Source organism: Takifugu rubripes, chromosome 8 (assembly GCF_901000725.2).
Source record: "Takifugu rubripes chromosome 8, fTakRub1.2, whole genome shotgun sequence".
NCBI lineage: Eukaryota > Metazoa > Chordata > Actinopteri > Tetraodontiformes > Tetraodontidae > Takifugu > Takifugu rubripes.
In genome coordinates, this window is record NC_042292.1 from 9608073 (window position 1) to 9628194 (window position 20122).

Sequence of the window (20122 nt, forward strand, 5' to 3'; positions counted from 1 at the left end):
TTTCCACCAGTGACGAGAGCGAAGCTGATGGTTTGTTTGCAACAAGCTCCGCCCCCTCTGACAGCTGTTTGACAAGACTTGAATAAACACTGACCATAAAGCTGAGAAAGTCTCACAATTATGACCAGAAGCAAAACGTGATCAAGTTTGGACTTGGAATCCACAAAAAAAAATTGAAGCATTTAAAGACAAATCCTGACATTATTTTGGTCAAAGTTCAACATTTCTGCCAGATAATCAAGGGTGTTTTTATGCTCAATTGCTACTTCTTAAAACTTAATTGTAAAGCTATTTTAGTCGTATCAACCCTTTGAAAAGATAATTGGAGCTTTACTGCCCTCTCGTGGCCGTGCTGCGGCTGCATCTAATGAAGACTGTTGCAGGGGTCGTGTCCCGCCCGAACAGCTCGTACGTGTCTGATTTTCCATTCATTTGATTTCTCATTAGATTGTAAATCGGAGCTGAGTAGATTAGTCACACACGCTTCCAAACGCACACACAGCATGCACAGATATTTATATCCACCCCCCCAAAGATGGCACTGCACTAGGTAGACTGGGGGGTGGGGGGGTGGGGGTCAGCCGGAGCAGGACTGGACCAGGTGGAGGCACCTGGACTCTTCATTCAGCAACAAAACCACCAACTGAGACCTTCAGATCAGAAATTCACGTGTTGTTCAGCTGAAGGCTGAAAACTGTCAAATAGAAATGAGACTGGCACAGAATAAGACCATTTACTAGTCTGTCTCTGGGGGGGAAACTGTCTGGGAAGGGTATGAACGGATTCTCCTGATATTTTCAGCAAACGTTGATCATGGGCCAAGGGCGAGACTACAGCACGTGATGTTCTGGATTCCAGAGAGACTTTAACCTTTGATCTTCCTATAAGATCCTAGGCCAAGTCGCCAAGAAAACGGTTGGTTTCGGTCTTGACCCATATTGGTGCAGCCTAATTTAAACCTTCATCCTCCAGACCACAACAGGTGCCCCCTCCTCCTCCTCCTCCTCCCCTTGCGCCCCACCTGTCTTCCCTTCTCTGTGGCGGGCAGCCGACCCAGAAAGCAGCCGTCATTCACTGGAAATGGTATGCGGTTCTGCTGGGGGGACGGACGGCACAAACCCCCTCGGTCACCGGATCGGCGGCAGCTGCTCGACCCCCGCATGCTATTTTCACCCGCAGGATAAAGTGATGTGCAGCAGCCGCAGAGCACCCGCAAGTCCGCTCAGACCAGACCGGACCGGTGCCAGGATGAGGTCGGCCTGCGGGGAGCCCGACGGCTTCACCTCCGACCCGGACGAACCGGACAGCGACAGTACCGGAATCCGCAGCCCCCGCGCGGAAACGGCAGGGCCGGTGGGCAGCAGGGCCGCCGCGTCCAGGAGGAGGCGAAAGCGGAGACGCCACGCCGATGCGGGGGGGAGACGCGGCCGAGACGCGCGTTTCGGCGGCGTGAGCCAGCAGAGGCAGGCGGCCAACGCGCGGGAGCGAGACCGGACGCACAGCGTCAACACGGCTTTCACGGCGCTCCGCACGCTCATCCCCACCGAGCCGGCCGACAGGAGGCTGTCCAAGATCGAGACGCTGCGCCTGGCCTCCAGCTACATCTCGCACCTGGCCAACGTGCTGCTGCTGGGGGAGGAGTGCCGTGACGGGCAGCCCTGCCTCCGGTACCAGAACATCCTCAGCCCGACCTCCCTGCGGCCCATCTGCACTTTCTGCCTCGGTAACCAGAGGAAACTGGTGAGTGGACGCCAAACTGGTGAGTAGACACCTCCGCCCGTGCGCCGACAGTTTCAGGGTCCGTGTTGCCGGGGACTGGCACCAAACTCGGGGCGTTAAAACAAGCGTGAACGTTTGAGTAGACCGGAACTAAAGTCAACACACCTGAATGATGTATCGATCGCGCATGGATGCGCATGTTCACCAGCAGACGTTTAAAGTCTCCACCGGAAGTTTCGTGCCACTCTGATCAGCGACGCAGACGCGTTGTGGAGTGTTTGACTGAGCTTTTTCCTCCGCAGCTCAGAGATGGAGAGAAGCCCTCAGCCGCTGAGTGACGACGGAGGAGACCCCATGTTTACATGCACACGCTTGAAACTGCACCTGGAGGGCCTGCGCCTTCGTCCACCTGTTTTTTTGTTTGTGTTGGAACACTGAAAAGCACTTTTCTGTTCACGCTCGTCGTGTTTTTCTGAGCCTCTGTTTTGGTTGAGACGTAACCTGAGCTGGTGTGTAAAGTTGCACCTGCCGGAGGCTATTTTGGTCCCGTAAATCATATAAACTAAACACCCCGACCCCCTCGCATTCACCACCGCCGCCCCGCGTCCAACTCTGCGTCCGTCAGTCAATGAAGGAAACTGAAGAGCTGCCGCAGTTGCTGCTAAAGTTGAGTTGGTGCCTTCAGGAATATTGCCCTGGTTCTTGCGGTCAACACTGGGAACTGCAGAGAGAACACCCGGTCTGACGGTCCTGGTGTCCTCTGGTGTCCATGGCCGGTAAGTCCTCATCTCTTCATTTCTAAAGATGTTCGAAGCTCTTTACTCACTTGACGCGCAAGAGAAACAAACCTTGCTGACGTCATTACGGTATACACGGAATACTTTTGAGTGTTTTAGGGAGCTGATTTGCTTTAAAGACGTTGAAGCTGTGGTTCTATATATTCAGCTCTTCGTCCCATAATGGTGTTAGTGGGGTTGCCCAAACATTTTTTTGTGTTGTGTTTCCATTAGGGTACCAGAACATCGAGAAAACGGTTAAGACATTCGACCTGTGCTGAACTCGGTAAATTTAGCGGTATTATCGTAGTTTTTGGCTTTAAATTGTTTTCCGAGCAGTTTAATTTAAGAGGTCAGATTCAGAAGCGGTCAGGGAATGCAACCCGGAACTTTAGTTTCATTAGTTTCCTGTCGTTCCGTTTTCGTCGTTGGACTTCCGCCTTCAGTTGATCTGGTACCATTGTGCTCGTATTTATTTATTTTTTAATGCTTTTCGCATTTTATCACATGAATTTGTCGCCTATTACACGTTTTTGGAGTCTCGAACGTTGTGTCTTTTCATTCAGTCAGAGTAAACATTTCGTATCTTGTGTGGTAAACTAAAAGTCTCAATTTCCTGCTGGAAAATGGCAGTGTTTATCTGTTGAGGCCCTTTTCTAACCCGACTGTGTTAAAAATGTTTTTTAATCTCCCTCGGCACGATAGGTAATTAAATCATCCTTCCACCCTGAATGCACCTCAGCAACGACATTTAAGCAACAACTTTGATCTAGATTTATTAAAAAATAACTTATCATTCGTTTGAGTCATTAAATGTTTAGACAAAGTATAAGAGAAAAAAATTATCATATAGAGGTCTTCAGACAGTTAAAACTCCAGGTATGATCTTTAACAGCAACTGGCTAAACATAGACTGAAATCTAAGTTCTAAACGAACATTTGAGGCCATGGCGTCAAGTATTTACTACATAAATAGAATTTCATTGTGTTTAAACTGCAAAAGTGTTGCATAAAGGTTCCAGTCTCATAACAGTAATATCAGGTAAAGTTCTAAAACTGCAGCTTTTTTTTTCCCATCATGGGGTCCATAACCCTTCTTTTTAACCCTCTGAAGCTTTGGGAGGGGACACGGCCCCCTCCTCTATCCCCCTCAGGCACTGTGGGACTTGAACCAGACGCTGCGCAACCATGCGACTTACGGTCGCACTCTTTCCCACCAGGCCATCGGGGCTTCAAATAGACCTGTCTCTTATGGGACTTTTATCAGACTCAAGCAAGAATTCTGAATTTAAAACTTGAACAACATGAGAGTTGAACCAGGAACTTTCAGAAGTGTGGTCATTTGTTCAAACACCTGAGCTAAACACACACACAGCTGTGTGCTGTTTCACCAGAGTTTTCTTTACCAAGTTTCCACCCATGGGAGCATTTTAGCCAAGAGGATGAGTCCAACACATTTATACAATCTCCTGAAGAAAAAAAAACCCTGCAAGGTCATATTCTACTTTTGAGCTACATGTTGGGTTGGACTTTGATGCATCTGAAATTCTGAACAAACCACCTTTTTTGTCAACTTGGTTCGACCCTTTAGGTCAATTTCCGGAATTTTTCTGCTCCCACAGGAGGACGCCGTTGTCCTGAAGACCTTTGGAACAACTGATCATCTGTGCGGCTCTCTGCCGGGTTTAGACCTGATCGTGGCACAGCGACGTCATCGCAGCGAGACATGAAAATGTTTTGCGTTGGATGTGCGTTTACGTGATCGGTCCCAGGTGAAAGCTGTTCTGGCGAGGCAATATTCTAGATGTGGACTGTACTTTTGCTGGCAGCTGAAAAAGGCTGAAAATACCACCAAGAATGTTTGACCTGGAGCGAATTGTTCCGCATCTGACTTGGATTAATATTGTGCAAATAATGGTCGATAGCTGACGCGCTAGCTGCGAGGAGATGGTGGAAATGTTTACTTTTGCGTGGTTGCACAGGTTACCTCGACCCTGCTGTCCTGAAGCTGAAGGCCTACCTCTGACTGACTTTGCACAAACTCCTGAGGACAAAAAAATAAATAAATGTATTTTTTATAAAATGCCGTTTCTGTGATGCATTTGTTGATTTTAAAAAGTAGAACTCAAAATGCATTTCAATAATCTTTATTTCATAAAAAATTCAATCGGTTTGTATCAGATTAAAGAAAGTATAAACCAATATGAATCAGTTAGCTGGCGAGGCATCTCACGGGGGTCTTCTGGCAGCCCGACCACACCGACCTCAACACGTACAAGCCAATGAGGTGGAGTTTAAGACCCAACATAATTCCAACATGAGCAGGGTAAAAATCAAAAGGGAACAAACAAAATAGGGAGCCAAAAAAAAAAAAAAAAAGTAATGGCGTCATTGATATTTCCAGCCATGATCTCACTCAATGCGTCCAAATTACATAAAATAAAGAATTTCTCTTCGGCCATGTTTGAATTCTTCCTAACATGATTCCAGTAAGGACCAAGCCCTTAAATTCTGCTTAAAATGTGTCAATTTGCTGAAGTGGAACAAAGTGTTTGGGAGAAAGTAACAGGAGGTAGAATAAAGACTTTACTGCTCCTGCTGCTACTTTACATCTGGTGGTTTTAGTCCGTCTCCTCTTCTTCTGATTCTGACTCTGCGGAGAGAACAAAAATCACAGCGTCAAACCAACCAGCCAGGACCCGGGGAGCCCGACCAGAACCTCCACACAAGACCGAGGCAAATCGACACCAGTTCCCAGCATGTCGGGAAAAAGTTTGTTTTTTGTTTTACCTTCCTCTGCATTTTTCAGCCACTCCACAAATTTCTTCATCTGCTCAAGGAAAACGCTCTTGCCCTTGTTGAGGTGGGCGTCCGAGTACCACTTCAAGATGGCCTCTTCGTTCAATACATCCGCTGTCGAGAGGAAAACAGTGTCATGCGATGTATCGCAGGGAGGAGAGAGACGGGAGGAGAGAGACGGGGGGAGAGAGACGGGAGGAGAGAGACGGGCACCTTTGTAGAGGAGCACCACAATCTTCTGAAATGCCTTCATGAAGTGGATGTTGTCATAGCAGTACTCTTGGATCTTCAGCAGCAGGCTGAGTTCAGACAGACCCTGGGAGGTGAAAGCTTTCAGCAGAAGGCTGTATTGCTGTGGAGGGAGAGACAGGAAATCAGGAACCACCACCGTGCCGACTGGAACTGAAACGCCAGCCAAGCGTCTCGTTTCGCCTCCAACCCTGCTGAGGTAGAGAAGCAGCCGAGCACAGAACTAGATGTGGGGTTCAGGTACCTTCAAGTGTTTGATGGCTTGTTCGGTCACCAGCTCTTCCTTCTTGTTCCACTCGACGCAGCTCATCACACTGGTCCAGATGATGCTGATCATGGTCTGCTCTGAAAGGTTGGCCTTTTTCATCTCCTCTTTGGTGAAGGCCATAATCTGAACGCGGAACACACCAGTGAGTTCATCCTGCCAGATTTCAGACACCAACAGGTGCCCGTCCGCCCACGCACACCCACCTCCCTCTGAGGTTCACCGCGGGACATCATGTCCTGGAGCTCCTTCTGCAGCTCCTTGCGGGCGCCGATGGATTGCTGGTTGCGTGCGAAGTCGGACAGCTCCTTCAGCCCGGCGTCGGTGAAGTACTTAGAAAAATGCTCACAGCTCCGTTTGTTGGCAGGAAAGAGCTCCTGTGAGCGAGACCAGAGTTAACACGCCGCCTGAAAACCAGCCCAGATAAACGACAGATCCAGAACGCCGCTACCATCAGCCTGTTGTCCATGCCCACTTTGCGGAGACTGACAGCAACCGAGTTGATGTCTTTCTCGTTGATCCAGGACTTGAACAGCTTGACAGCGAAGGCTGCAGAAACCCCTGCACACACACACACACACACACACACACACCAAATGAGAAACTCTGACATGGTTTCAGCATCTGTGTTCCGGTGCTGGTTGAGGAACAGCACTGCTGTCAGACAGACAGACGTCCTCACCCTCTTTGACGAGGTTCTCGTTGAAGAGGCTGTTCAGGATGGAGGCTGACAAGTTGCCGTTGGCCAGCAGGATACCGGTGAGCATGGCCAGTTTGTTGCGCTCAGACTCTGTGAACCCTTTTAGAAACAGCAGCAACTAAAGACAGAAAAGAGGAGCATCAACAGGTGAAACTCGTCATTCAAACACACCTAAAGTCCAGACAAGAGCCACTGTCCTGGCAAACACTGGTAGACAAGACAAAAAAAATTAAATGAGGGGAGTCACCTTCTTGATCTCTTCCTCAAAACCCTTCTCCAGGTACTTGTAACGCCTGATCAGTTTGTTAAAAACCTGTTGCAATGAGAAAAAAAAAGGGTCATTTTCTATTTAAAATAGCACAAGTGAGGAAAACTATGGCAGTTTTGATATTTATTCAGAATTTTCCCTTCCAGCCTTAAATGTTCATTAGATGCTCTCTATCAATGTTTAACCTTTTCATCTCAGTCAGTTCAGGGCAAACTTGTCAAAAATCGGCAAAAGGGCTCTAGAATATTTATTAACTCAACAGTACACAAGCGTATAGTCAATAAGCAAGTTATTTAAAAGAGAAACATCGCTCCCTCGTGCCATCGGTTTATTTAAACTCACTAATTGGTGACCAGACCAAAGTGCTAGCAAAATCGTGAGGATTCTACTCTGGAAAAAGTGGCACAGGGGCGGTGAGAAGCCGCCTCGGTCACCTGAGCATATGCTTGCATCGTCTCCAGGTCTTCTTGTGCCGTGAAGAGGCAGAATTCGGTGCGGGTCATGTCGTCGGAGAGAGTCCCGCCTGGGGCTGCACGAGAGGGATAAAAACATGTGGTCAGGGGCAGAAGCTGCTCGTGGTCCTTGCACGTCAGTGCCGCCACCGCGGGCCGACCGGACCTCCGCATGTTGATTAAAGGCGACCTTCTCTGTTGAGGTGAACTTACCCAGCATTCCACCGGCCACCAGGATGTCGAAGAGTGTCTCTGCATACCGGCGGTAGTCAAGCTTTCCGCCAGAGGCATCAAGGAACTTCGCGACCGCTTCCAAGTCAGTGCCAGATTGATTCAAGCCTTGTACGATACTTTCTTGAAACTGAGTAGGGTCAAACCTCTCCTTTTCATCTATGAGCAAAGAGGAACAAGTGTCAGGTTGATATATGGACGGAGCAAGGGAAGAAAGGAAATAAAGCCAAACCTCTTTTCCTCGTTTTGAAACGCTGGCCTGTAAGCGTCGGCTTTTGCTGCTTTTGATTATTCATAAAAGACACCCTGAAGAGACCAGAAAAGAGCAGATTAACCAACATTTCAGAACAGAATATGCCCGCGTGTCCAGCCACAAACTCTCATTGCAGACCGACTTGTGGTCCAAATACCGAACATTAACCCTGTTCAGAACTTCAGTTCTTTATTTCTGATGCACCATCTGTTCCTGCTGATTTCGTTCGTTTGTTCTTAATTTGAAGGCTCCGCCGCCTTTAACACACCAAGTTGTCTGCAGTCTTCAGTGTGAAACTCTGATTATTTTGAAGACTCCGCTGGTTCTGTAGGACATAAACGGCCAGAAAGACACGAAACAAGTCGCCGAACAGTAAAGACAAAGAAGACGCGCAGCTCCGCTGGAGCTTTAATTAGGTCGACCGGGAAAACTAGAAAAAATAATTCCCTCTTCGCTGAGATTTTATTCATCAGACAACAGCGGAATCGTTGCGGAAAAGCCTGCTTAGATAATGAGATTGGCGGAAGATTGGCTAATTGTTAGTTAGCGTAGAGCAACTCCGGGCCTAACCATGCGTCGAGCCCACTAGCCGGGCCCGCTAGCCCGTGAACCACTACCGGCATCAAACGGTGTTTCCACGCCGATTATAGTAACAAAGAGTGACGCAAAAAAACGTGGAATGGCATTTTAAACAAAACCTACAGTCAAAATGTTACTACGGATTAACTCGGCGACCGTCTTCGGCATCACAGCCACAAGGCGGCTCGATCCGCGCCAGCTGGCGGACCACGAATCACCGGATAACGGTGATCATGACGGAGACGTTCTGGTATTTCAAAACCAATCTGGCCCCAGTAAACCTACAGGATGACACTTCCAATGCGATTCGGGGGTGGGAAGAAACGCGGAGGACGTGGAAAATGTGACCGCTTACCGAAATTAATGCAGATAAAAAACCTGTTGTGAACCAAGGGAAGCAAAGCAAGTTCAGAGAATTTCCGAGGCCCAAACAAAAAGACCTTCTCGTCAGAACTTCCGCTGGCCCCGCCTCGTGCGCATGCGCAATACAGGGGCTTCGGTTTTCATCAAATTCTTTTATTTTATTTTTTTAAAACGCATTTACTTTACCAAGCAGCGTTGTGGAAAACGATTGTCCATAAAACTCAAACATTTCGCGCCGTTTTGCCGTAATTGTTTCGCGAATTCAGCGCCGCCCAGCCAGCGGAATAGCGACACCGTGTGGCCGAGTGCGGTTACTGACTGGAGCAAATAAACTTGAATGAGAAGACCATTACCAGTGATCGAAGCAGTATCTTCCGCTCCTTTTAACTTCTTATCTTGTTTTAGAGTCTCATTGTGTCATTCTGAGTCTTATCAACGGGTATATTTAGAGAAATCTGATTTATTTTAGTTTATTTTAATTTATATTTTGGAACATCCACATTTGACAGAGGAAACATCTAACATTTTGATTACTGCAAAACACAAATCGTCCTGCAGCTTTTACAGATTCACGGTCTTTTATTGCATTTATCACATTACAGATTACAGTATATGACTGGACAACTGTTTGAGATAAATATTGTTGCATGAGAAAGCTGGCTAGGCATTCCTTATGAAAAGAAAATCAGGAATGTGCTCCTCTACTGGAACGTTCTCCCCACCCATCTCCTCCCAGGATTATTCATACAAACTGTCATAAGAACTCTCCAAAAAACTGTTGGAAATACACAAGACGTCGCCAACAATGAGCTATGGAAAAAAACATCTGTGCTCCATGTCAAACACGAATAAAACTGTTTAAAATCCATTGAAAATGTACTCTGACATCACCTTATTTGCAAGAATGATGACATTTCTGAGAAAATAATTTCATTCCAATTTCTATCATGGAACAGCAGTGTCACCTGTAAAATGCCTTCATATTTCTACAGACATTTTCTGTTTCTAATTTATAATGCTCTAAAAAAATGGAAATTTGTGTAGTATATGCAGTAGTAAATTAGTCAATGTCAAAAAGAACAGATCACTTCACTGACTTAACTCTAGGGAGTTACAATCACCTCACACCCTGAATCTACCTGCTTATTATATATTCATAATTGCATATATTCATTTTTAGGTTGCCCTACAGTAATTTTATTACATTCTTAAAATTTTACTAATTGTGAAGCAAATGAATGAATCGTTTCTACATTTATCTTGAGCCAGAGTTAGATGTTTATAGCCCACGGTTTGAAAGATCCTGGTTTGTTAATGGGAATCTGCAGAGAAAACATGAATATAAATCCTCTTGTTTTCTTACCTAAATTTCAACCTAAATGTTGAGTTGAAATTACTGAATCAAAAAATAACTTGTATAACCACTTTTTACCATCTGAGTGAACGGCGAGACGCAGGCCAGGCAGACCCTCTCTGGAATCGCAGGGCTGTCCAGGGAAAACGGGCCGACCAACCCGGACTCAGAGCGGGCAGCCGCCACGGCGTCTTTGATGGCGAAGAACACAGAGCTGCCCAGAAAGACGGTGGGTTCTCCAATGCCCTGAAGAACAGGAGAACCAAGGGGGGGGTGGGGGGTTAAATTGAATCCTGTAGCTGCCAACTCTTGACAACACATGTTGATGTTCTTGGATCAGAACCTCTGACCACGGTCTCACCTTGGATGAGTAGATGGCGTGAGGGTTGTGGGAGTCAGGCAGCAGATAGACATTGAAGCGAAGCGGCACGTCGCAGACGGCAGGGATCTTATACTGAGACGGCCCCCGAGTGTAGAGAAGACCAGAGGGGGAAAACTTGAGCTCCTCAAGAGTGTAGAGACCCAAACCCTGCATGAACCCTCCTTCGATCTGACAGACGAGTAAACAGCGGAGAAATCTGAAATATTCCCCCATAGACCCGCAAGATAAATGAGTTTTTCTTCATTTCCTGCTTGGACAACAAACCTGGCCGATGTCCACAGACGGATTCACGCTTCTCCCGATGTCCATCACGATGTCAGCCCCCAGTGTCTAAAGTAAAGCGACTGAACATCAACTTAGCAGGTAAAAACTGTCAGCAAGTGTTCCGAGTTCAGTCCTGGTCTGACCCTGTAGTCTCCGGAGAGGCAGTCCAGCTCCACCTCACAGCAGCAGACTCCGTATGTGAAGTACGCGAAAGGATTGCCCTCCATCTTCTCCCAGTCAATGTAAAGATCCTGACCCCTGCGGACAAACGCCATCAACGCCACGACTGGGACAAACATCCGGTGGGAGGAGCCTGTTTTCTGTCGTACCTGAAGAACCCTGTGGCTGATAAGCTGACTTTCTCCAAGTACGCTTCACTGATCTAAGAACACAGAAGAAGGGTCACATTAAAGAACGACTGGCAGAACCGGAACCTCAGGGTCTGTCATACGGACTCTAAAATCCATACCCAACTCTCCCATGATCCTTTGGGGTTCTTCTGCCTGATTGGCTCCAGTCGTTGGTACAAAGTCTGGCAGGCATCCTGAGCAGAAGAACAAACCTTTAATTACACTGAATTGATAACTCATGACATCAATATAAGAAGGAGCAACAGGAGCAGAAGGACTTTGCCTTGACCGCCATGCCGTTGGCATCGGTCCCGAAGGACGCAGCGGAAGGGCAGGTGTTGGGAACAGTGGTGGTGCTCGTTTCGCTGATGTAGATCTTTGACAGCGGGATATGAAGCTCCCGACTCGCCACCTGTCAGGAAACAAAAAGTCCATTTTCTCTTGGTCGTCTGCTTTTCTGAGCTCTAAATCATTCAGACGAGCAGTCTGAAGGTCTCAAACCAACCAGGTTTCAGTACCTGTTGCACTTTGGTGTGAAGTCCCTGACCCATCTCCGCCCCTCCGTGAGTGACCAGAACAGAACCGTCTTTGTAAATATGGACCAGCGCCGCCGCCTGTTGCGTGATAGCAGGTTTTAAAGTTGTTGTATTCACTGGTGCCGCGACGTCATCAACAGACCTGGTTCAGGCTGCTCTCGCTGAAACCGATCCCGTATTTGATGGGGATGATGGACATGCCCCGCTTCTTCCACCGGTTCTGCCGGTTAAACTGGTCCACGGCCGAGCGGCGGTTGTCGTAGTCGGATTTGCTCTTGCAGTCGTCCCAGCAGCGCCGCACGTTCTCCGCGTTGAACTTGAATTTGCAGAGCGTGACGGACTCACCTTTGTACATGTTGACCTCCCGAATCTGAAGCAGTAATCAAGGTTAGCGAGCTGGAGTGTCATCAGACGCGGAGGTTGACAGGACGCCGTCTGACCTTGTCTGCAGGACATCCCAGAACCATGGCAACATCATTCAACATGTTCTCCACCACCAGAAGTCCTTGGGGCACACCAAAGCCCCTGAAGGCGGTGTTGGAGGGCAGGTTGGTTCTGCAGGCAGCAGCACGGCCCCGCAGGTTGGGGATGTTGTAGATATTGTCGAGAAGAAGCACCATCTTTTCTGCAACCTGGAAGGGGGAAAGACTTCTGCCACGCACCATCGGAAGACCCGCAGACAGTGAGGAACGGCGCTTTTACAAACCCATAAGGATTCATCCACGGTGTTCCCAGCGTTGGCGTAGAACTGGAAATCTGCGCCCAAGATCGTTCCGTCATTCATGAAACCCACCTAAAACAGCGGCACCAAAACCAGACTTGAGCCCAACCAGGGGGAGCCCTTTAATCACCTTCATTGGAAACTCAAACCAGAATAAAACATGGTGCGGCACCTTGTATTTTCCCTGAACAGGATGGCGAGCTCCTGTGATCAGCATGTCCTCGCCTCGCTCCAGGACACAGCGCACCGCGCGTCCGGTTCTGAGGAAAAAAAGCACACAGGGTTTTTTCTGTCTTCTTTCTCCAGGTTTGAAGAGTGATCGGAGGCTGAAACACACTTGCAGGCTGCCACGGATGTGATGCAGGCCAGGATTGAGGTTTTGGTGACCTTCCCACCAAAAGCGCCTCCGATCCTTTTGACGTGACAGGAGACTCTGTTGGACGGGATGTTCAGCGTCTCCGCGACTGCACTCTGGTATCGGGAAAGCCACAGATAAACGTATTTCATAATTCTTTCTGAAAACTTCTCAGTGAAACTGACATTTAAAAGCTGCGCACCTGAACTAACGCTGGCCACTGAGAGGAAGCGTAAACCTTATACTCCATTTCCTCACCAGCAGGAATGACCAGTATGCTCTGGGTCTCCATGTAGAAATGTTCCTGGCCTCCTGTTTGGATTCCTCCTGAAGAAGTTGATGAAGACACGAATCCAAATCAGGTATTTGCCCAACACTTGTTAAAGCAATGTTAGCTAGCTAGAGGGAGTTTTTTCAAAAACATGAAGCACAACCCTGAACCCGACCATTCGTAGACAGGTTTTACCTTCATACAGGTGCTCGGCGGCGTTAAAAGCTTCATCCACGTTACCCCTCTCGAGCCTCCTCTGAGGCTCAAAGAAGGACGACCTGGCTACAGCTTCCTGTCACAAAACAAACCGCACTTTTCACCAATTTCAAAAGCTGCAATGCTGAGTAGTTTTTAAGTTTAAATAGTAATCTAAATGAATTATGGTGTTTCACAAGGTTCTGTGTTTGGCCCACTGAGCCTAAACTCAGTATTCAAACTAATGACAAAAAAAAATACCATTTTCCAATTAAAACCATCCCATTTCTCTCAGGTATGGTATAAAAATCCTTCTGTTTAAATTCTGGGCATCGCCTGATCTTGTTTCTTCTTCACTGACCTCTATTGTAAAAATGGGATCTGGCAGGTCTTCATAGCTGATCTTCACAGCCGCCGCTCCTCGTTTGGCGTGCTCCCTCGTATCAGCGACCACAGCGCACAACATTTGGCCAATGCAAGACACCTGTAACCAACGCGAAGCTACTTTAGGCGTTGAAGCGATTTCTCTCCTTGTTAAAAGTTGGACAAAGTGAACTCATCTTCATGTCAGAGGTGTAGCCGTTTCTATATGTGACCATTGAGGGTTTGGGCCTTTAAGGTCGCCACCAGGTGAACACAGACATTGATGTGAGTCTAACAGACTCTGACTCTACCTGACGATCGGCCAGCAGCTCTTCCTCGTATCCAAACAGCATGCGGACCTTCTGCCCGGGGATGTCGGCTGCAGTGATGACGTCGGCCACCCCTGGGAGCCGCAGGGCCTCGCTCACGTCCATTCCCCTGTTAGAACAGCTGGAGTGAACTCCGGGTCTCAGAGGTGGAATGGAAACTGGAAATCCTCTCACGTGATTTTAGCATGTGCTCTGGAGCTGGTGACCAGAACCATGAAGAGCTCCCCGTCTGTCATGGGGAGGTCGTCGCAGTACACGGCCTCGCCTGTGGCCTGGCTGATGGCAGAGCGATGCATGAGGGGACGTCCCACCGGGTCCTGCAAGTTCTGGTCTTCTGACACAGGCTGAGGAGGAGACAACCAGGTATGAAACCTTTTTGCAAAATTCATTGAACCGGAGGTTCAGACCTGGAACTCCTGCAGGCCGGAGTCGATCTCTTTGGGCAGAGGCTCGATCTTCTCAGGAATTTTGTCTGTAATGTTCTGGGGGGGAAAAAAGGAAGAACTTGGTGAGATACTGTTGAGAAGATCTCACAGCTGACAAAGAGCCCACATGTCCCACCATTTCTCTGAACTTCTGCAGGACCTCCAGGTTGAATCTGAAGAGGAAGCTGAGAGTCAAGGAGCGACGGAACTCAACCTTTCCTCCAGGGGCTGACGGAGGGAGGTCCAACTCCTCCAGGAGGACGTTGTAGGCCTTATTGAGGGTCTCATCATTCCAAGGCCTAAGGATATTTTTGTTAGCTCAAAGTTAAACCAAGCTTCTTCCTACTGATCTAAAACTACCAACCTCATCGTAATTACAGAGCAGGTCTTGGCGGCGCTAACAATGGTCGCTCCCATTCCTCCGTAGTAGATACTGATGTCACGAACCACATTTGATCCCTCTGCGAAAAGCACTCTCATCCCAGTGGTCACGGTGGCAAAAGAGCCCTCCTTCCTCGGAGCGTGTCGGAAAGCTCGAACAAACTCCCCCTGAGAGGAAAACAAGAGTGACACATCGACGCAGCATATCGATGTCAGTCATCTCAACCGGTGTTAAGATCTCACCACCATTGTTAGTGGCAGAGCTAAAGACCATTTTTACCTTTTTGGAGAAGGGAATAAAGACAGAGACAACAACCTCCTCAGGCTTCAGGACAGTTTTCCCAAAACTCACAAAGAAATCCTGGTTCAGCGGAACCATGCGGCGTCCTCCTGGTGGGGTCACACACATCCATTCGATCATCAGGAGGAAAGAAAACCCAACTTCTCAGAGAATCTTCCAGAAGACGGTTTAACGTACTCTTTGATATAACGCTAACTTTGCTGCTTCCAGCAGCCAAAAGTGGGTTCAGGTCTGAGTTTGGATATGCGCTCACAATGTTTCCTCCAAGAGACTTGACGGGGCAAAAAAAACAACCACACGTGACAATCATGTGCTGCACTTTCCAAATTTCATCTAAAATGTGCCCAAAATAAAGACATAGAGCTCCCTATAAAAACAATCAGTCACGTATGCTAGCACTGCTCACAGCAACGTTTCGGATCTGCTGGTTTCCCAGGTTCCCCAACTGCTGGATCAAAGCTCTGAAGAGTTCCGTCTTCTCATCTGGAAACTTTAGAACCAGACTGGCCAAGAGAGACTGCAGCTCAGACAGACTACATCCTGCTCCGACCCAAACACCTGCAGACCAACCAGTGTGTTCACCAGTAAAACTGAGGTTCTCATGATCCTGATCAAGTGACTACCCACCGTCATGGGTCTGATTGACCTCAAACAGTTCCAGAACTCTGGTTGGAGATACAATCAGAGGGTGAAGAACGCCTTTGAACTTCATATCGGGACCTTTAACACAAAGCCGAGACAGGAAAGAGACTTTCACGGGTCTGAAGATGCTGCTTGGTGCTTGTTCAGTCGGCCTCACCTATGTTGGTGTTTCCCATGATCAGTGGGGCTTTTGGGTTCATGGACTTAAGCTGGACCAGATCCTCCAGGGTGGCAGTAGACACCCAGGTCACCCTCTCCCCAAAGAAGCTCAGAGTCTTTGGGTTCGATGTTTCTGCCATCAACTGTGGATGAAGAGGCGCCGTTGGAGCACCGTCAACACACGAGACGCTTCACCACTCAAACCCACTCACAATTAGTTCTGGTGGGAAGATGAGCTCCTGCGTCGGGTCCAAAGGCAAAAAGTCATTCTCGTCAAACAAGCGGGGCGGTTCCTGAAACAGGAAGTGAGGTCACATAAAAAACTGCACCGGCACGAGATGACGAATAACGAAGAAACAACTGGAAGAATATGAAAAAGAACCCACCAGCTCTAGAACCTTCTCTTCTCCATTCAGGCAACAATTTCCATTCCCGTCGGCTCCACAGCACTTAGCTTCCTGTTTCATCGTCACAGATTATTAATGTTACCAGCTCTCACAAACCATTCATCCAAACAGAATTATCAACCGTCCCAGATCAGCACTCTTCCTCTGCCTGACGTCACCTGCACACGTGAAAGGTGGGCGTACCTGACAGAACGTCCTGCAGCCATCGATGATGGGTCGATATCCAGTACAACGGCACAAATTACCTGCAAGAACCTTGCTGGATTACTTGGATTTCTGCATAAACCACATCTAAGTCACAACAGACACACACAGTCTGCTTAAACGAATACAGAAGACAAATATGTGTGTTTGTGTTTTTATTGAACACAAGATGTAAACATTGAAGTGCTCCCCTATAAGAACCCACACCAGACTGGGGTTTGCTGTTCAAGAAGCACTGCCTGATGTGAACAACGCCTCGCACAAAAGAGCTCTCAGAAGACCTCCTATCAACAACTGCTGACTCGCATGAAGCTGGAAAGAGTTTCAAAAGTATCTCTAAAATACCGTCGTCCTGTAAAGATGATTAAAGAGCACAGCTCAGAATGCCCAACGAGGGTAGGAACAATCCCAGCTAAAGACTGACAGAAATCCCTGGTACACGCTAACATCTCTGGTGACAAATTAACAGTAAGCAAAACATGAAATAACAGTGGAGTTCATGGTAGGATGAGCAACTTTGGCCTCTAGATAAATATACCGTTCATGCTTTGGCCCTTCCATGATGGTGGAGGGTTAGAGAACTGCCCTCAATAACTTTGAATTTTCATCTTAGAGCATATACACATAAACAAGCTTCTAAGTGGTTTTGACTTTTCGTGTCAGCATGTGACAGGACACAAAACTGAGCCCGACATCCAGCAGAATTTGGTTGAAGGAACATTATTGGTTAGATCGCTGCCATCCCTGATTTACAGAGCTTTTCCTTGGATGTATGTGGAAGGGCAAAGAAACGTGCTCCTGTTTTAGCCCTTTAGCCCTTCTAGATGGGACCACGGTGGGGCAGGAAGTTCTCATTTGTTATTTCAGATGTGTCTGGATGTCACTTCCTACCAGTTCCTGAAAATATTGTTCCTGTATTCGCATAACCTTTGGTTCTGAAATGAGAACCTGGGGGACTTGAGAAAATCAGAAGACCGACCAGCCAACGCCTGCGTGATGTCCTCCATGCTGGGTTTGGGCTTGTTCCTCAGCAGAGTGTAAATGGACATCACCATCCCGGGCGTGCAGAAGCCACACTGGGAGCCGTGAGACTTGGCTATTCGCTCCTACACACACAAACATTGACCGTACTTGAGCGTGAGCTCGTCTCCACGGCAACACTCCTCCTCCTCAATCATCTCACCTGCACTGGGTGGAGCCTGGTCTTGGTGCTGCCGATGCCCTCCACCGTGGTCACAGCGGCTCCGTGAAGCTGGCAGATTGGCAGGAGGCAGGCGTTGGCGGAAAGGTGTCTAATGCTGAGTGAAGGTCGGTGCTGCTGTATCAGGACTGCTGGCACAGCCGAAACAGGAAGTGTCGTTGATCTCATCGACGATGAGGAGTTCTGACTACGGCCGAGCCGATCGGAGGCCACCAGCTGTTGCAAGGATACGTGATGGTTTTGGTCGCAGGTTGATAGCGTGACAGCATGACCGTGCACGCGCCGCAGCCTCCGCCTCCGCAGCCATACTTGGTCCCCGTTAGCCTCACTGAAGTCAGAGTGAAGGAAAGCCTGTAGGTGGCGCTAACACAGGAACGAGCGACTCAAACAAAGGGTTTGCTGCGGATTTGAAGGATACGTTTCTGTCTGAGGAAGGAGAGCAGCATGGTTTCAGGGTCAGCATGGTTCTCTGTAACCTGGGGGAGAGGAAATTTCAGTAATCTTAAAATCCAATCTCTTTTGTCAACAAGTTATTCGGTTCCATACTGTCTCTTTAAAGTGGCTACCACTAGTTGCACAGTTTTATTTACAGTGTAAACAGTGTGTCTTTACTTATAGCTCCCCAGCTCAGCCAACATGTGTTTGGAGTTCACCCTGGTGAATGAGAGGGTCGCCTCCCTGCACCGTTGGGTCGGAGACAGGTGCCTTGCTGTTGTCTGTGTCTACAAGCTGAGCAGCAGTACAGAGGACGCTCCTTCTTAGAGTCCCTGGGTGGGGTACTTGAGAGTGCTCATGGGCAATATCTTGGAGGTAAAAGTTAGGTCTGGGAGGAGTTTGGTAAGGCCATGGAGAGGACTATCGGTCGGCCTTGAAAAAATGCTGACCCCTCTGGAGGAGGAGGCAACGCTCTCTTGGCGATGTTGACCTAAACATTGTCAGACGGTGGAAGGGATACTTCAAGGAAACAGCAGAAGCTCAGAGAGGAGCCGCTGCTCGTTCCATGGAGAGGAGTCAGCCGAGGTGGCTCCAGAATATGTTCCAGATGCTCCCTGGACCAGGCATGTCCGACTCACCGTACCTGGGAGCGCCTCAAAATCCCCCCAGAAGAGCTGGAGGAATCTGGGCACCTCTACAGTCTGCTGTCTCTAAGTGGATGAAGACAGGGTTGCAGTTTGTCTTTTGACTTCACAAGCAAAATCTGCGATGGGACTGAGCTCCCAATGCTCAGGGTACTCAAGAATCGCTTCATACTGAAGTCCAGCCTCCAGTCCGGCCCAGTTCCTCAGCGCTCCCTTCACCTAAACTGACCCTGAGACAATAGTGGCATTTATCCAATGAAAAGTGCTTCCATGCATCCCCAATGAAGTGAACGGACGCCTCGACTATGGACGGGACTGTGTGAAATGTGAACAAAGGTAATCGAATCAGTGGACTTGTGACAAGCAGCGGGTCGTGAAGGATCTCGTCTTTGAGATGAAAGTGTTCCCACGCACGTCTAATTAATGACATTTAAACATATTTAGTTGTTTGACAATTTAGAGGAAACTAAGCTTCCCTTGCACTCTCGTCGTAAATAGGGAACTCAACTGTCAACAATTTTTAACCTTTGACACATTTGCAGGTGAAAACTTCTCGGAAAGAAAATGGCAAAAATACAACCAAAATTACGCTTCCATAATAATTACGACAATCCGATAATTTCTCAGTGTGTCGCCTATTTTACCTTTTTTCCGTTGACAAAAAAGCACAAAGTATCTCCTTGCTTCTGAGTCGACATCTTTTGCCCTCTAAAGTCAAGATAAAGAAGTTTATATGCCAATATGACTTCCGGTAACTGCAGTCTGCAGTTACAAAAATAAAAGCGTCTTATGCAAATCAATGACATTAGGAGATGATGATGCACAAGCCACGTTTTTAACCTATTTTCGGTTATTTAAGTACATTTGACCGCAATTTAACAGCATTTCGGGATATGGGAACGTGTTCAAAATTGTACTCATTTTACGTATTTCAAAAAATATATTCTACATGCAACAAGAACCGATTTCTGTTTAAACTGATGTTTCATGGAAAATTGATTATTTTTAATTAGCTATTAGGACTCTTCGAAAACGACATGAAATATATGACTGCTTTTTAGCAGCCTCTGAAATAAATATTTATTTTCTCTTCCGTTGATTAGTTGTGGTTCTTTGGGCTCCTGAGATTACTGGTGCCGTCTGTTAATAGTGTTTAATAATTAACCTGAACTGTGACCCACCGCTTATGAAACGGACTGTGTTGATGTTTGTCCTCGTAGCACTGGACAAAAATATCAACATCATCTTCTAGATTCTAATACACACGTACACAAATGAAAAGGCACATATTTACACTTAAAACTTTTTAGAGTCCTATCTTTAATTTTAAAAGAAAACCCTCCAACAGGTGGCGCTACTATCCGTCCATGACTGGTGGGACTATCGCTTCTCCACTTAAACATCTGTCCAGCTTGTCTAAAAGTGAATTGGACAGACAAACACTGGCTTCAGATCTGCAGATCCTGCCAGGCTACGTTGTAAACAGCACCGGACGCTGGGTAAAAACAAGAGGGCAGCAGTAAGAGACCGTCCTCACAGGCTCCATCAC

General features: G+C 47.7%; 4 protein-coding genes across 6 annotated transcripts in view; 2 read left to right on the forward strand and 2 right to left on the reverse strand.

Annotated features, from left to right (window-relative positions):
* Positions 1-1248: 1248 nt before the first annotated feature.
* Positions 1249-2776, forward strand: LOC101068605 (basic helix-loop-helix transcription factor scleraxis). The gene is made up of 2 exons (XM_074084921.1): positions 1249-1759; positions 2730-2776. The coding sequence occupies exons 1-2, from the start codon at positions 1249-1251 to the stop codon at positions 2774-2776; spliced, it is 558 nt and encodes a 185-aa protein (XP_073941022.1).
* The window catches only part of LOC101069518 (PI-PLC X domain-containing protein 1-like), a 30728-nt gene continuing 12671 nt past the window's right edge, over positions 2066-20122 (forward strand). The window contains exon 1 of the mRNA XM_003966685.3: positions 2066-2495. The gene's annotated coding sequence lies outside the window, so the exon portion shown is untranslated. The remainder of the gene's footprint in view (positions 2496-20122) is intronic.
* Positions 4627-8787, reverse strand: bzw1a (basic leucine zipper and W2 domains 1a). 2 transcript variants are annotated; one of them, XM_011606406.2, is made up of 12 exons: positions 8647-8787; positions 7692-7765; positions 7442-7618; positions 7211-7305; positions 6756-6821; positions 6491-6626; positions 6260-6369; positions 6015-6185; positions 5788-5934; positions 5508-5646; positions 5286-5408; positions 4627-5148 (listed from the first exon to the last, which is right to left on the reverse strand). In XM_011606406.2, the coding sequence occupies exons 2-12, from the start codon at positions 7753-7755 to the stop codon at positions 5117-5119; spliced, it is 1260 nt and encodes a 419-aa protein (XP_011604708.1). In that variant the 5' UTR covers positions 7756-7765; positions 8647-8787; the 3' UTR covers positions 4627-5116. The 2 variants fall into 2 exon arrangements, with proteins under 2 accessions (XP_011604708.1, XP_011604709.1); XM_011606407.2 differs by lacking the exon at positions 8647-8787 and adding an exon at positions 8415-8438.
* Positions 9099-19609, reverse strand: aox6 (aldehyde oxidase 6). 2 transcript variants are annotated; one of them, NM_001305611.1, is given in 36 exon segments: positions 9926-9976; positions 10087-10254; positions 10370-10558; positions 10655-10720; positions 10798-10912; positions 10984-11036; positions 11124-11198; positions 11288-11416; positions 11523-11618; positions 11683-11910; positions 11981-12172; positions 12247-12333; positions 12434-12521; positions 12599-12732; positions 12819-12943; positions 13083-13179; positions 13444-13566; positions 13757-13883; positions 13949-14118; positions 14182-14265; positions 14268-14292; positions 14343-14498; positions 14564-14748; positions 14861-14970; positions 15059-15152; positions 15288-15439; positions 15509-15601; positions 15681-15825; positions 15895-15975; positions 16069-16140; positions 16273-16334; positions 17273-17399; positions 17477-17591; positions 17726-17822; positions 17913-17970; positions 19218-19271. In NM_001305611.1, coding segments are annotated over 36 exon segments (4023 nt in total).

What these genes read in the sequence shown, in the direction of transcription:
- LOC101068605 (XM_074084921.1), top strand. Translation starts at nt 1,249, where the DNA reads ATGAGGTCGGCCTGCGGGGAGCCCGACGGCTTCACCTCCGACCCGGAC. An exon ending in GGTGAGTGGACGCCAAACTG is followed by an intron (nt 1,760 to 2,729) that starts GTGAGTAGACAC and finishes TGTTTCCATTAG; the next exon opens with GGTACCAGAACATCGAGAAA.
- bzw1a (XM_011606406.2), bottom strand. Translation starts at nt 7,755, where the DNA reads ATGAATAATCAAAAGCAGCAAAAGCCGACGCTTACAGGCCAGCGTTTC. An exon ending in TTGAGGAAGAGATCAAGAAG is followed by an intron (nt 6,627 to 6,755) that starts GTGACTCCCCTC and finishes TTCTGTCTTTAG; the next exon opens with TTGCTGCTGTTTCTAAAAGG. An exon ending in AAGCCATCAAACACTTGAAG is followed by an intron (nt 5,647 to 5,787) that starts GTACCTGAACCC and finishes CTCCCTCCACAG; the next exon opens with CAATACAGCCTTCTGCTGAA.
- aox6 (XM_003966683.3), bottom strand. Translation starts at nt 19,379, where the DNA reads ATGTCATTGATTTGCATAAGACGCTTTTATTTTTGTAACTGCAGACTG. An exon ending in CTCCTTCCTCAGACAGAAAC is followed by an intron (nt 17,823 to 17,912) that starts GTATCCTTCAAA and finishes CTCTGACTTCAG; the next exon opens with TGAGGCTAACGGGGACCAAG. An exon ending in CATGGGAAACACCAACATAG is followed by an intron (nt 15,602 to 15,680) that starts GTGAGGCCGACT and finishes TTTGTGTTAAAG; the next exon opens with GTCCCGATATGAAGTTCAAA.